Source organism: Carassius carassius, chromosome 32 (genome assembly GCF_963082965.1).
Source record: "Carassius carassius chromosome 32, fCarCar2.1, whole genome shotgun sequence".
Taxonomy (NCBI): domain Eukaryota; kingdom Metazoa; phylum Chordata; class Actinopteri; order Cypriniformes; family Cyprinidae; genus Carassius; species Carassius carassius.
Window position 1 is genome coordinate 22,659,072 of NC_081786.1, and position 16,919 is coordinate 22,675,990.

The 16,919-nt window shown below is 40.5% G+C and overlaps 1 protein-coding gene across 2 annotated transcripts in view; it reads left to right on the forward strand.

Moving 5' to 3' along the window:
- The window catches only part of eml5 (EMAP like 5), a 108,820-nt gene that overhangs the window by 33,302 nt on the left and 58,599 nt on the right, over positions 1-16,919 (forward strand). For both annotated transcript variants that reach the window (XR_009425066.1, XM_059520788.1), the window contains exons 3-7: positions 33-131; positions 1,213-1,281; positions 9,115-9,300; positions 10,084-10,219; positions 10,672-10,873. Coding sequence is in view for 1 of the 2 variants with exons in the window: in XM_059520788.1 (XP_059376771.1) it covers positions 33-131; positions 1,213-1,281; positions 9,115-9,300; positions 10,084-10,219; positions 10,672-10,873 (692 nt within the window). In the remaining variant the exon portion in view is untranslated. The remainder of the gene's footprint in view (positions 1-32; positions 132-1,212; positions 1,282-9,114; positions 9,301-10,083; positions 10,220-10,671; positions 10,874-16,919) is intronic.

Below are 16,919 nucleotides of genomic sequence, written 5' to 3' on the forward strand. Positions count from 1 at the left end.
GGTATAATTTGTTTTGTTTCTTGTGTTTGCAGTGTTTGGTGTCTGTGGGCTTAGACTCTAAAAACACAATCTGTGTGTGGGACTGGAGACAGGGGAAAGTTCTGGCAGCTGCTCCTGGTCATACAGACCGGGTAAGAACACACACACACACACACACGCACGCACGCACGCACGCACACACACACACACACACACACACACACACACACACACACACACACACACACAGTATAATGTTCTCTCATTATCTAGTGGACTATACAGTCCTTTAGATTCAGTCAGGATATATTGGGTAACACATATTCTACAATCACGTTACAAATACAAAACTGACAGCTATAAGCATGTTAGCAAGGAAGTGTTAGGATTCAGGGAGTCTGGGAATTATGCACTGAAATAATTTTTTTTTTTACATAAATTAACATTGGAACTAATGATGGTACATCCTTGGGGCCAAAACATATATTAGCACACACTTTCCATGACTTTGACTTCATTTTCTTTCCTGATTTCTCTGGGTCTGTAACAATCACAGATATAGTTTAAACATATTAAATAGCATTTCATTTTTACAACCACAGAAGTAATTTCTGCACAATCTCCTGAGGAGTTTTCTCTGACTACTTGTTTTGCATGTGTTTTGTAACCACACGTACCAAAGAGAAACTAATATTCTGAGTTGGGGGCATGTAATTACAAAATCAGGGCGGAAAATTGACAATGGGAATGATAAATTACATACTGCAAACACTAGAGTTTATACGGAGCCCCGCACATGACATGCAAGAAAAAATATTAGGCTAAATCGTGTGCACGATTTACTAATTCGTTCCCTCAATGTACTAAAACGTGCACGCGATTAGTATTGCATTCCCTCGATTTACTATTTCGTTCACTCAATTTATAAATTGTATAGTACAGTGAGGGAACAAATTAGTAAATCGTGGCACAATTTATTTATTTTTTCTTGCATGTCATGTGCGGGGCACTGTAAGTTTAAAATATTGTGGTTGGTAAGTTTTTGTAAAAAGTGTATCTCTTATAGCATTTGTTATTGACTAGCTGCTAACATTAGTGTGTTTCGAATCTGTTATACCTCATTTGCACTGCCTTTTAGTACACCAGTGCTAAACAAGCTTATACGTCATTGAGTACTGAAATACCTACATACATAATATATTATACAGTACTTTTTTTCTTTGTTTCTTAAAGATATTCGACATATCATGGGACCTGTATCAGCAAAGTAAGCTAGTGAGCTGTGGAGTCAAACATATCAAGGTACTGCCTTTTTTCTCTTTATATTAATTTTTCCTGCTCCTATATTCTTTTTGGCTTCAGATGGGTCTGTATTGACATTGTAAATTGCTGTTTGAATTGCATTGTAGTTTAATTATTTATTTTTTGGAATGCGTTAAATCAGATATGCATACCAGAGTCCTCTAAAACATTTGTGAGTAACGGATTTGGAATGTTAACATTATGAAATAAAGGAAGAGCGGGTTATAAAATTTTTTATTATGGATTAATAATTTTTCTTTGGATTAATTTGCTTCAGTTATTTATTTACAGTATAATACATTAATATAATACATGAGCAAGTATTAAGAGTCTAAATAGTCAGTCAATTTTGATTTCATGTTATCTTTCATTTCTAAGAAGCTATTCAGTATTAAACACAAACTTTTCCGTTTACTGTCAAATCCCATTGAGAAATCGCAGAAACCAGAAACTGGGATAAACAACGAGTCATTGAAGCACACCTCTTCGTCCCCTCTCTATTTCTTCATCCTCGGTTCTGAGAAGAACTTGAGCATCTCTTCAGAAGTGTTTGTGGAAGAAGGGGACTAGGACTAGTTTAAAAACACTTGATGCCAGTTCAGCTTGATGATTCGTCTTCACGTACAGGGCTGGCCTCCCTCTATCTTTACTGCGAGATGGTTCAAATGGGTTCAGAGAGTGTTTGATTGTCTGCCACCTACACATGCCTTTGTAAGAACACGTTCACACATAGAGCAATTTACAGCAACAAAGAGACTGAAATTCATTTTTAACAATGAGATTTCCAGAAACACAAACAGTGGTGATCATGAGTTTTGTGGGCATGTCTAATGGTGCAAAAAATTAGATTTTTTTTTTAACTTTATTCAAATGAATAGTGACACAACTTTATTACGGAGTATTACGAAAAATTATTGGAGCTCACATGATCCTTGTCCTGCGTTATGCTGTAGTCAAATGTCTATCTATTTAAAAAAGTATTAAAAAAAACGCAGAGATCTGAACCTTGACCTTGCACACTAAATGAAAACTTTGCTACCACAATAACGATTCTTATCATTAAAGAGTTATGAGTTCACACAATTTTTGTTACAATCTTTGGAACACAAATGAAGATATTTTTAATAGTCTCCCATCATTACTGGTCACCCATTGAAAGTTCACACAACCAAATTTTCAAGCTTCAAAAGCAAGCGTGGTTGAGCATGGTTACCATATTCTGTCTGCTTTATATTTTTGTGTTGATTCATATGGATTACTTTTATGATGTTGTCATGAACTTTTTGATGCGGTGCATTCTGTAATTGCCTTCTACAAGAATTTGACTCTACAGATGCATCTCAATAAAATAGAATGTTGTGGTAAAGTTAATTTATTTCAGTAATTCAGTTCAAACTGTGAAACTCGTGTATTAAATAAATTCAGTGCACACAGACTGAAGTAGTTTAAATCTTTGATTCTTTTAATTGTGATGATTTTGGCTCACATTTAACAAAAACCCACCAATTCACTATCTCAAAAAATTATAATACTTCATAAGACCAATAAATTAGAATATGGTGACATGCCAATCAGCTAATCAACTCAAAACACCTGCAAATCTTTCCTGAGGCTTCAAAATGGTCTCTCAGTTTGGTTCACTAGGATACACAATCATGGGGAAGACTGCTGATCTGACAGTTGTCCAGAAGACAATCATTGACACCCTTCACAAGGAGGGTAAGCTACAAACATTCATTGCCAAAGAAGCTGGATGTTCACAGAGTGCTGTATCCAAACATGTTAACAGAAAGTTGAGTGGAAGGAAAAAGTGTGGAAGAAAAAGATGCACTACCAACTGAGAGAGCCGCAGCCTTATGAGGATTGTCAAGAAAAATGATTCAAGAATTGGAGTGAAATTCACAAGGAATGGACTGAGGCTGGGGTCAAGGCATCAAGAGCCATCACACACAGACATGTCAAGGAATTCGGCTACAGTTTTCATATTCCTCTTGTTAAGCCACTCCTTAAACAGAGACAACGTCAGAGGTGTCTTACCTGGGCTAAGGAGAAGAAGAACTGGACTGTTGCCCAGTGGTCCAAAGTCCTCTTTTCAGATGAGATCAAGTTTTGTATTTCATTTGGAAACCAAGGTCCTAATGTCTGGAGGAAGGGTGAAGAAGCTCATAGCCCAAGTTTCTTGAAGTCCAGTGTTAAGTTTCTTCAGTCTGTGATGATTTGGGGTGCAATGTCATCTGCTGGTGTTGGTCCATTGTGTTTTTTGAAAACCAAATTCACTACATCCGTTTACCAAGAAATTTTTGGAGCACTTCATGCTTCCTTCTGCTGACCAGCTTTTTGAAGATACTGATTTCATTTTCCAGCAGGTTTTGGCACCTGCCCACACTGCCAAATCACCAAAAGTTGCTTAAATGACCATGGTGTTGGTGTGCTTGACTGGCCAGAAAACTCACCAGATCTGAAACCCAGAGAGAATCTATGGAGTATTGTCAAGAGGAAAATGAGAAACAAGAGACCAAAAAATGCAGATGAGCTGAAGGCCACTGTCAAAGAAACCTGGGCTTCCAGACCACCTCAGCAGTGCCACAAACTGATCACCTCCATGCCGCGCCGAATTGAAGCAGTAATTATAATAGGAGCCCCTACCAAGTATTGAGTACATGTACCGTAAATGAACATACGTTCCAGAAGGCCAACAATTCACTAAACATTTTTTAATTATTATTATTGGTTTTATGAAGTATTTCTAATTGGTTGAGATTGTGAATTGGTGGGTTTTTGTTAAATGTGCAGCAAAATCATCACAATTAAAATAACTAAAGACTTAAACTACTTCAGTCTGTGCGCACTGAATTTATTTAATACACAAGTTTCACAATTTGAGTAGAATTACTGAAATAAATGAACTTTTCCACAACATTCTAATTTACTGAGATGCACCTGTACAAAAATATCTTAATCTTTTAAGTTTCCTCATTAAATAAGTAAAATATTGCATGCTACACATACCTATTATAACTCAGTGGCATCCCTATAATTAGAGTCTCTTTGTCTCTCATCAGTTACCATTAAGCTTTGGCTTTAGGTTCCTGTCATGAAGTGATCCACAATCCTCATGGGCTACCTTTTAATCTTTATTTCGTTCTCTCTCTTTCTCTTTATTTCCCTCTCTCAACTCTTTCCTCAGATCACTGTGCATCCCCTATATCTCTTGCTGTGTCAGTATTTTTCTCTCATATAAGCCATCTCTCCATGTAGTTAGGACGGTCTAGCAGTTGTCTCACATAATTCTTCACCCCCCCACCATGTGACATCTGCTCCCCGGGCCCTCGCTCACTCTGCGATTATGCACTCAGTGCATGCCAGAGATTTAGCACACTGTAATCCCCCCTTTTCTCTCTATCTCTGTTTGAGAGCGCCCCAGAGAAACTGAAAATCTCTGGCGCCAGATGAAAAGCTACATTTTGTTTGGTTCTTAAATTTTTTTCAAGGCTTGTTAAAGATGGTGCTTCATTTATACAAATGGGCATACTCTCATATTACACAAATGCGCATAATAACTGAAATTAAACCTCATAAGCCCTGACACACATGGTGCTCTATGAGATCAGGCATAAACAGAACCGAACACACCTAAAAAATAAGATTCAGACAGTAAAACAGTTCTAAAATAATACAATTAAATCAAGAACCAATGATCTCAAAAATATGTTTGCTTCAGAGATGTGAACGTCAGTGATGAGGGATAAATCTTGGAAAATCTTGGAAAGAGTTTATTAAAACAAAATTGCAAATGTATTATCATTGGATACATTTTAGTTGTCAGAATGCTTTTGTATTTTGTGCTACACTGTGCCTTTACAAAAAAGATATTTAGAGGGAAGTACACATTTAAAATACTTTTTATGTACTTAATATACTAAACAAAGTTACTTTTAAGAATACATGGCTTATACTGATACTAAGTATATTTGGCCACTAGCACTTTATTTTACAGTCCTGTTCCACATGTACTTATTATAGTAATTACAATAATTGGGTAAAAACTAGTTAACAAGCTTGAACCTACCCCTAAACTTAACCTTAACCTATGTATAGTTACCATATACTATATACTACACAGTACTTTCTTGGGTATGTACACTGTAAGTACATATACTCTAAAATAATGTGTAACCATTTGACCTGTTTAAGAACAAGTTTAAGTATCAAATTAAAAACTAAATAGGAACCTGTAGTGTCCACAAAGTGCAAAAGTACCTATAGTTATACTTACAGTAATAGGTTATTTGAAAAATAATTCAAAGTGTGCTTTCAGAAACTAAAATGTGGGCTAGACATATATAGCTAGTAAACTAACAGTATACCTTCCTGGTATACTATATTACTTGGATTTTCGTGTACTTACAGTATTCTTGGAAAATATATTTGAACCCAAATTAATGTGAAGTATAGATTAAGTCAACAAATCATACCAGTAGAGTTCAATATTAGCATGTTGAAACTCCAAGAAAACGCACTGTACAACTGTTGAACAAATGCTCTTTGTGAATGTTTGTTAGAGGTACGGTTTCAGGAAACACAAAATCGTTAAAGGGAGGGTAAGCGATTTCAGAGAAGCTAGCAATATAGCAAGCTTAACTTGATTGCGATGTGAAGAGACTTTCAACCTGTATAACAAAATATTTTTGAACCAAATCACCTACCCTGCCTTTAAGCTATATTGGTAACAATGAAACTTAATTGTCACCATAATTGGCAAACACTGCTTTCGGGGGAAACTCATGCCTGTTTTAATGTTTCATTGAAAAGACTCAAATGAAGGATTTATGCGTGAATCAAACATTGCAGGTTCTGATTCTAAACATGGATTTATAAATAAAATATTACTGAGGCCCAGAATAATTTTACACTCTCAGAAATAAAGGTACAAAAGCTGTCACTGGGATGGCTACTAATACTAATAGGTATACTCCAGGTACAAATATGCACCCCCTTTGGGGTAAATAAGGTACAAATGTTTGAAAGGGTACTGCACCAGTGACAGATTTTATACCTTTTTTCTGAGAGTGTACTGCGAACATTAAAAATAATCTAGTGACACATCTGGTGACAGGATACTTAAAATGTTGCACAATATCTACTGCTACTACTACAGTGTATACTGTGTGGTTTTCAGTAAATGGAAACTTATATTCCATTCTGACAATGGCCATTGGCCTTGCTTGTGTGCGAGCTTTTGACAAATTTCCTGATGTTTTTGTCCGTACCCTCCAGGCTGTTCTCAATCCACTTAACTGCATGCAAGTCTCATGATGAGATCGTGTGTTTGACTGGAGCAAACTGAGGCAATCTGCTCAAAGAATCCCACTCACTGCCTCCCACCACACACAACATAATCACATCTTCACCCACAGTGCCCAACTAAACAACCATATTTACAATATGGCCATCAAAACAGTGGTTTAGAAATCAGATATGTGACAGGAGCCGCACACTATACAAATAGATGGAACTAGATTAAGGTGTAGTGGGCCACCCTGGTCTAATTATCCTTTTCCTTCTCGCAGTATGCTAATTATAGTTGTCTTGGTGACTTTAAGGCTGTTTGATTAGTCTAGATGTGCTGGATTTGAGGTGGCTTGCACACACGAGCAGGAGGCGGCTGTCCCCGTAGAGCGGAAAGACGGGGGGAGGACATGCCTCAGGATGAAAGCAGTCTGCCTCTAATGGAGTCTTGGCAGATGAATAGCACTGACTCATTTTGATTGTATTAAAGCTTTACTAGAGCACAGACCTGCAGAAACACAGGAGCCTGTGATTCACCGTGCCTCCGAATCTCCCTGACGTAATGCATCCTGCCTATCTGGAACTGTACCGTCTACCCCAGTGCAAGGTTGCTAATGGCCCAGCGACTTTCCATCTTTTCATTCTCTTTCAGCCAGCTTTTTGCCAGATGCCCTGACTTTCATAAAAAATAAATTTAGAGTAAATAAAAAAAACTGGCAGCTGTGATTACCAGAAATTCCCCATAAAAATGCAGTAAAAGGGTATATATATTTAAATTTTAATTTCAGTTCATAGCCATGTCTTTTAAAAGGACACTCTGAAATAACGTTACCGCAACTATTTTGGTGAAGATTTTTTCTCACTATTTCGAGTTTCTACCTCTTTCTCTCCCACTCTCTTCCTGTCAGATCTCCACTGTCCTATCAAGAAAAACACACACACACATTTTTTTTTTCGAGATTTCAACTTGACAAAAACATCAGAATTGTATGATATAAACTCAACATTTCATGTTATAAAGTCAGAATTGTGGAATAGAAACACGAAATTCAGAGAAATAAATTTCCTCCCTCAGAATTAATTGAATTTGCAATCGCAAAAAAAAAAGATTATGAATTATTATATATTAGAAATTGTGAGAAAAATTGTGAGTTTATATCACACAATTCTGACTTTATAACTCGCAATTGCACATTTGTTTTTATATTAAATATAAAGTCAGAACTGTGAGATGTAAACTTGCACTTGGGAAGAAAAAAAACTGAATTATGAGATTGTTTTACCTTATTTTTTCATTCAGTGGCAGAAATGGGCTTCCATAGTTATTCAATATTACATATAGTTAATATATTTCAGACGTACTAAATTGCAACTTTACCATTACAAATTTAGAATTACTAATATATTTAAATATATTACATACAAATTTCATAAAAATTACAGGCCCCACTGTCTTGGTTAAAACTTAATTTTTCATTAAATTTAAAATGACATCCTGTTCCACGGAAGGAACTTAGTTATATTGATTTGGAACATCATGACTAAATATATAATGACACAATTTTCAGTTTTTGGTGAACTATTCACAATGAGTGTAAAGAACCTAAATATCAGTATATCTGCCGCGAATTTTATCACACTGGCAATATACAATTCAGAAATCCATGTCTTGTCTTTGACAGCTCAGGTTTTCTTACAGTAGGCTGCTGAGGACAAGGTTGAAATAGATGAAATAGAGCCTCATGAAACAGAGCTCCAAGGAGACACGCACGCACACACACACACACACACACACACACACACACACACACACACACACACACACACACACACACACACACACACACACACAGCTGAACCAGAGTCAATGAGCCAATTATTATGCGCTGGCTGTGGGAGCTTTCTGGGTTTGCTCTGAACTAAGATCATGCCTGTGCATTTTAATGATGTGTTAAACGAGTGTTAGCATTAGTATGTTTGTGAGCATGCGTGCGTGAATGTTCTCAATGATCGCAAGGAAATTTATCGAGCTTGTGAACAGAAGTACACCTTTATGTATGCTGCTGTGCTTTCACAATATTAAGCTCAAGCTTAACTATATATTCAGTAAGGCTTATTCAATAGGCTTTTTGCTATAATAAATTTAGCAGGAAACAGCTATTGTCAGTTATACAAATCTTTACATGATATATTACTGCATGGGCACTGAATTCCATAATAAACCAATGAACTTATGAATCATGTTTCAAACCTAAATTATTTGCAACAGGAAGTACTACTATATTATGAGACCAAGGGCTAGGTTTACTTAACAGGGCAAATTATCATTCTCATAAAAGCACAGTTGTGAGTGTAAAGTTTTATTATTGATCTACTGACAATGTGCAAATTAAAGATCACTAATGTTTGACTGCTCTTTTTTAGTAAATTCAGATTTTTTTTTTACTGCCTAAAGTGGGTTAACACTGGTGCAAGCTATCTGCCGCATGTATGTTTATGAAATTCACACGTTGTTGATTCATACTGACTCTCAATTGCCCTCAGTTTTGGAGTCTTTGTGGGAACGCTCTGACCCCTAAGCGTGGCGTGTTTGGGAAGACTGGAGACCTTCAGACTATCCTCTGTCTGGCCTGTGCGAAAGACGAGATCACATATTCAGGTGCCTTGAATGGAGACATCTATGTCTGGAAGGGAATCAGTTTAATACGGACAGTTCAAGGGGCTCACGGGGTAAGTGATTGAACGTTTTCAACAGTGTCACTAGAATGACCTCTGTCCCGAGTCACATAGATATCTGCTTACAGTGATTTATAAATTGAGTTTGATCTATAAAATATCTTGCCTATCATAAGTTTTGTGATAAATATTGAAGGATAATATGTCTTTATTAATCTGTGATCTATGCTAATATTGCTTTTGCCAATGTAATAATAGTCATGAACTTTTATTATTATGTACCAGTCTCTGAGGTCCCCTTATAATTGTTATCAAGATTTTTATATCAAAAACATAATAATTTAGAGGTAATAGGCTCTGTCTATTGTTCTGTCTTTGTTTTGACCCCCTGATCAGAATGCTCTGTTTGAATATGGGTGGATCTTAGACTCGGAAGTTAAAGCTCAATGCTTTTGATTGGCTAAAACCTGTGAATGTTTAACAGCCTATGTCCTTCACAGATGGAAGCTGCTGTGTTTTAGGTTAAAAACACATAAATACTAAATATATAAAATGATCTGTAATAAAAGACAAAGCAATACTGACCACGTAATAAAGAAAGTTACTCACACTTACTATCGGATCTAATATAGTCATAGTAGTTTTACTATGTATTATCCTTTAATTTGGAGTACGATTTTTTTTTATTTTTTATGTTGACCCTTTAAGATCTTCAACTCTTTTCAACTTGATTTGACCCTTAGTGCCAGTGCTGTGGTTTAAGTTTGAGAGATTCTCTGATTGTTTTAGTTGTCAAAGACGTTCAGCCTCTCAGAGCTCCTGTGTGTGTGTGTGTAGTCTGGTATTTTCAGCATGAATGCATGTGAAGAAGGCTTTGCCACGGGAGGCAGGGATGGGTGTATCCGGTTATGGGACCTGAACTTCAAACCCATCACCGTCATTGACCTCAGGGAAACAGACCAGGGATATAAGGGTGAGTCAAGACTCTACAAACTCCCAGAATGCATTACTCTACACTGACATTTATTTTGTTTAATCCATTAAGTTGCCACTTATCTTTTGTTGTTAAATACTCAGGATCCCACAATGCAAGAGGCTTTTTTCTCTAACGGAGCTGTATCTCTTTTCTTCTTTTACTTTTTTTCCCTCTGACTCATCAGTAGCTAGAGGTGAAAACTCAAGAGGTGCGTAGGTCAGAGTGGTCAGTGTTCTTTATGCAGGCTGTCCGCCCTGTGTTATCCATAGCTCTTACCCCTGTTTGTCACCGATCCCAGATGTCTATATGTATTATCAAACACCCAAGCACCCTCTCCATCCTTGACAGTCTACAGTGTACATCCTTCAGTATGTTTCAGGATCATGTCTGTTTGCTTCCACAGTCTCCTTCATTGGCTTATTAAGTGTTTATGTGGTGGATCTGTGCAGGCCTGTCAGTGCGTAGCGTGTGCTGGAGAGGGGATCACATTCTGGTGGGCACGCAGGACAGTGAGATTTTTGAGGTGGTGGTGCATGATCGCACCAAGCCTTTCCTCATCATGCAGGGTCACTGTGAGGGTGAGCTGTGGGCCTTGGCGGTTCATCCTACCAAACCTCTCGCCATGACCGGCAGCGACGACCGCTCTGTTCGGTAAGAGCCAAAAACAAACTACTGTAATACTTAAAATACTTGTAATACTGTGAATCACTTAAAATTACAAATCTCTTTAATGGCCCAGTTGTTTATCCCTTGTGAAAGAGAAGTGCACTTAAAGTATACTTTTAACAGCACTTACTGAAGTAATGTACCATTTTTAAAAATAAATTTCTTCTCTCTTTATTTATTTATTTTTAACATTTATTTATTTTGCACTAGCCTATATGTTCGGCCCACAATATAAATATTAAGGAAGTAAATTAAAACATTTAGCTACTGTATATACCATTATCATCATTTGAAGTAGATTTGTCTTTCGTCGCTTTTAATGCAGTGTCAGAGGCCGAAAGCGCCGCCAGTTTTTACTTTCACTTTCTAGTGAATCGACTGAGATTGTTTTACTTCATTGTTCCAAAAAAGGATGGGGGGTTGCGTCCCATTTTAGATCTGCGTCTAGTGAACCGCTCAGTCAAGCGACTGAAGTTCAGGATGCTCACACTCAAACAGGTTGTGGCTCAGATCAGGTCCGAGGACTGGTTTGTCACGATAGATCTAAAAGATGCTTATTTCCATATCTCCATCCTTCCCCTACACAGGAAGTTTCTGAGGTTTGCTTTCGGGGGCGAAGCGTACCAATATCGAGTACTTCCCTTTGGCCTTGCACTCTCACCCCGCACTTTCACGAAGTGTGTGGATGCAGCCCTGGCTCCGCTACGACTCCAGGGCATCCGCATACTGAACTATATCGACGATTGGTTGATTTTAGCTCAATCAGAGCAGATGGCGGTTCGGCATCGAGATGTCGTTCTCGCCCACATGAGAGAGCTGGGGTTAAGACTGAACGCCAAGAAAAGTGTGCTTTCTCCGGTACAGAGAACCACTTATCTGGGCGTGGTGTGGGATTCGACCACGATGCAGGCACGCATGTCACCTGCTCGGATTGAGTCGATCCTCGCCGCAGTCGCGAAAGTGAGAGAAGGCCAGTCACTCACTGTCAAGCAGTTTCAAAAACTGCTGGGTCTGATGGCAGCTTCGTCCAACGTGATACCTATTGGCCTGCTGTACATGAGACCCCTACAGTGGTGACTCAAGACCAAGGGGTTCTCCCCGAGGGGAAACCCACTTCGCATGATCAAGGTCACGCGGCGCTGCCTACGTGCCTTGGATATGTGGAGGAAGCCTTGGTTCTTGTCTCAGGGCCCGGTGCTGGGAGCTCCTTGTCGCCGCGTGATGCTAGCGACGGACGCGTCCCTCACTGGCTGGGGTGCGGTCATGAGTGGCCACCCTGCCCGCGGTCTGTGGAGTGGTCGCCATCTGACATGGCACATCAACTGCCTGGAGATGCTGGTCGTGCTGCGTGCACTTCGTTATTTTCTCCCAGACCTAAGAGGTCACCATGTGTTGGTGCGCACCGACAACACAGCGGTGGTCTCTTACATCAACCACCATGGAGGTCTGCACTCACGCCGTCTATGCAAACTAGCGTACCAGATCCTTGTGTGGGCCCAGGACAAATTCCTCTCGCTCAGAGCGGTTCACATTCCTGGGCATATGAATATGGGAGCAGACATCCTGTCGAGGCAGGGGCCTATGCCCGGGGAATGGCGGCTTCACACCGAGGTGGTGAAGCAGATTTGGAGAGTTTTTGGCCAGGCTCAGGTGGACCTGTTTGCGACTCGAGTGACATCGCACTGTTCCCTCTGGTTCTCTCTGACTCATCCAGCTCCACTGGGGCTGGACGCCATGGTACAGACATGGCCGAGGCTTCGTCTGTACGCCTTTCCCCCGATTGCTCTGCTCCCAGGAGTTCTGGAGAGAGTGCGCCGGGACGGAGTCCGGCTGCTGTTAGTAGCCCCGTTCTGGCCGTGTCGAGTATGGTTCTCGGACCTGATTTTCCTCCTAGAAGGCTCTCCCTGGGAGATTCCCGTCAGAAGGGATCTCCTCTCACAGGCGGAGGGCACCATAGTCCACCCACGCCCGGAGCTGTGGAAGTTATGGGTGTGGCCCCTGAGGGGGCACAACTCGTGGCTTCCGGTCTCTCAACCGAGGTTGTTGAGACCATCCTCCAATCCAGAGCTCCCTCTACGAGGAAACTGTATGCCTTGAGGTGGAAACTTTTCACTTCTTGGTGCGGAGACCGCCAGCTCGACCCAGTTAACTGCCCGATTGGTACAGTGCTGGAGTTCCTGCAGGGCCATTTCTTCGCAGGGTTGACCCACTCCACCCTGAAGGTCTACGTGGCGGCCATTGCGGCCTACCACGCCCCTCTCGGTGGCCAGTCAGTGGGCAGACACCCCCTCATTACACGTTTCCTCCGCGGTGCGCTGAGGCCCCCAGTACGTTCTCGTGTCCCCACGTGGGACCTGGCTGTGGTGTTAGAAGCTCTCTGTAGGCCGCCCTTCGAGCCTATTGAGGAGATCTCTGATCGCCTTCTCTCTATTAAGACTGTCTTCCTGTTGGCGATTTCTTCTCTCAAGAGAGTTGGGGACCTGCAGGCCCTCTCTGTGGCCCCTTCTTATGTAGACTTTGGGCCCGGTCTGGCCAAAGCTTTCCTTTACCCTCGTGCGGGGTATGTCCCTAAGGTTCCCTCCTCTACACCACGGCCTGTCGTACTCCAGGCCTTCAGTCCTTCTCCCTTTAGGGAGCCAGACCAGAAGAAGCTTAATTGTATGTGTCCAGTGCGAGCATTGGACACATACGTCCACAGAGCTGCCCTGTGGAGAAGGGCGGACCAGTTGTTTGTCTGTTATGGTCCCCCTAAGAGAGGTCTTCCTGCTACTAAACAGACCCTCAGCCGGTGGATAGTAGATGCTATTTCTCTTGCATATGAGTCCTCTGACCTCCCCTCTCCCCTGGGGGTCAAGGCTCACTCCACTAGAAGTGTGGCGGCCTCCAAGGCCTTCCTAGCAGGTGTCTCTAGAAGTGACATCTGCGAGGCTGCGGGGTGGTCCACGCCTTTGACCTTTGTAAGATTTTACGGTCTAGATTTACCAGCCGCTCCAGGCCCATCTGTTCTCTTGTCCTAGCTGTGCAGTTTCCCACACTGGCAGAGATTTGTAAAGTCTGGCGGCGTGGGCATTCTCGTTCCCCAATCGTTCTCGACGCAGCTCGAGTTCCTGAAGAGGAACGTCTAAGGTTACGTATGTAACCCTGGTTCCTCGAAGGAACGAGATGCTGCGCCGCAGTGCCACACTTCCGGCATCTCTGACCGGCGCTTGCTTCATCCTTTGAGGCTGGTGCCGGCTGCGCCTCTCCTGTTTTTATGCTCCCTGGTCTCTGACGTCACCCGCCTATGACGTCTCACCCTTCCATTAGACTGATAACACACATGATTCAGAGACGTCACGCTGGGGGCGTTCCCCAATCGTTCTCGATAAAGCGTCTCGTTCCTTCAAGGAACCAGGGTTACATACGTAACCTTAGACGTTTTGCGCTATGCAACTGGACTCCATCCCTTAGTTAGCCTAGTGCCTGCTCACTTTTGCCCAAGCCCACCCAAAAATAAAATTCTGGCTGCGCCACTGGTTTGGTGTGTCTGGATTCGTTTTGAAGCTTGGAATGCAGTACGAAACAGCACGGAATTCTATTTGTTGTATTCAAATAAATTTTTTATTGATTGGAAGATTTAAATGACATAACATTTTTTCATTGTTTATAGAAATGATGTGGTTTGGTAACAACTGTTGTTAAAAATAAAATGCCAAGACAACACAAATGTTAGCACTTTTATTTATAGTTGGAAAGCATAAAAACAAGACATCCAGTTAATATGTTCCTTTGTGTGTTTCATAGCTTAAAGGGTTAGTTCACCCAAATAGCAAAATTATGTCATTAATAACTTACCCTCATGTTGTTCCAAACCCATAAGACCTCCATTTATCTTTGGAACACAGTTTAAGATATTTTAGATTTAGTCCGAGAGCTCTCAGTCCCTCCATTGAAGCTGTGTGAACGGTATACTGTCCATGTCCAGAAAGGTAAGAAAAACATCATCAAAGTAGTCCATGTGACATTAGAGGTTCAGTTAGAATTTTTTGAAGCATCGAAAATACGTTTTGGTCCAAAAATAGCAAAAACTACGACTTTATTCAGCATTGTCTTCTCTTCCGTGTCTGTTGTGAGAGAGAGTTCAAAACAGAGCAGTTTGTGATATCCGGTTCGCGAACGAATCATTCGATGTAACCGGATCTTTTTGATGTTCGTTATCTGGCTCGGCTCGGAGTTCATCTTCAGTTCTCTCTTCACAGCAGTTCAGTCAGTGTGCTGTTTGAGTACATGAATTACTCCGGGATATTGGTTTGAACTCAGAGGGAGTGTCAGCCACATTAAAAAAATTAACAGCTTAAGTCATTTGTGGATTAATGCGAATTGGAGACGCGAACTGTTTAAAACGATTCAGTTCGATTTGGTGAACTGGTTCAAATAGATCCAGTTACATCGAATGATTCGTTCGCGAACCGGATATCACAAACTGCTTTGTTTTGAACTCTCTCTCACAACAGACACGGAAGAGAAGACAATGCTGAATAAAGTAGTAGTTTTTGCTATTTTTGGACCAAAATGTATTTTCGATGCTTCAAAAAATTCTAACTGACCCTCTGATGTCACATGGACTACTTTGATGATGTTTTTCTTACCTTTCTGGACATGGACAGTATACCGTACACACAGTTTCAATGGAGGGACGGAGAGCTCTCAGACTAAATCTAAAATATCTTAAACTGTGTTCCAAAGATTAATGGAGGTCTTACTGGTTTGGAACAACATGAGGGTAAGTTATTAATTACATAATTTTGCTATTTGGGTGAACTATCCCTTTAAGCATTTTCAATTATTCTAAAGTGTTTAGATTAAATTACTAAACATGAGTAGTCTAACGAAATACGTTACTGATTTCTTTTTAACCCTTTGGAGTCGATTAACGCTTATACATGTAATGAGGCATTTTCTCCTGATAACCCCGAAAAAAACGTAAATTACACTTTCAGTTTTGATCGTACAGATAAGAGCAATACATCAATAGAATCTGTAAAGGGTCTACTTTTTTGTATACAGACATAATAACAACAAAACTTTATGCACTTATAAAATAAAGATAACAAATAAGGTGTGCTGTCTGCAGCCTTTTTCTGAGCTGATCTTCCTATAGACACGCGTCATTAAAATTAACTGTAACTCAGTGAATACTCAACGAAGAGACATGAGAGATATATCTATAGAAAGCTCGACATGTCTACTTTTAAACTAAACAAGTGATAACGAAAACAAATATTCTGTGATAAAGTAATCCATATGAAAACAACGCGATGTCCGTCTTTCATGTCTCCCTTCATTATCTTCTAATATGACCACACCCCCGCGCTGAACCCGCTATTCAGATTATAATATCAAGTCAACGATATCGATGTAGATGAAGTGACCCCAACTCAGTTGGGAGGCCAGTTCTCCTCTGACCAAATGAAACCAGCAGTTTAATTCCAGGCTGCAGCAAAGTCAGATTGTGCAGAAGAATCATCTGTTTCCTGTGTTCTTGTCCTGGTGGTCATCTGAGACAAGGTCTTTACAGGGGATCTTTATCTGGGACTATAGTTGTCCTGATCTCCGCTGTCTTTCAGGGATGTAGAGGTCCTTTCTAGGTGCCGATCCACCATCTGGTCTGGATACGTACTGGATCCGGGTGACTGCAGTGACCCTCTGATCTGGAAACAGACTGGATCTGGTGGCAACGGTGACCTCGGAATAAGAGAGAAACAGACTAATATTAGCGTAGATGCCATTCTGCTAATGATGTAGTAAGTACATAGGGTGTTATGGGAAGTGTTCCCGGGTCTGGTTTACCTCATTAATGCAGCCTAAAAATCCTTTAACGGATTTGGATATTAAAAGCATATTAGTATGTTATGTGTAAGCCAGGTTAAAGAGATGGGTCTTTAATCTAGATTTAAACTGCAAGAGTGTGTCTGCCTCCTGAACAATGTTAGGTAGGTTATTCCAGAGTTAAGGCGCCAAATAGGAAAAGGATCTGCCGCCTACAGTTGAT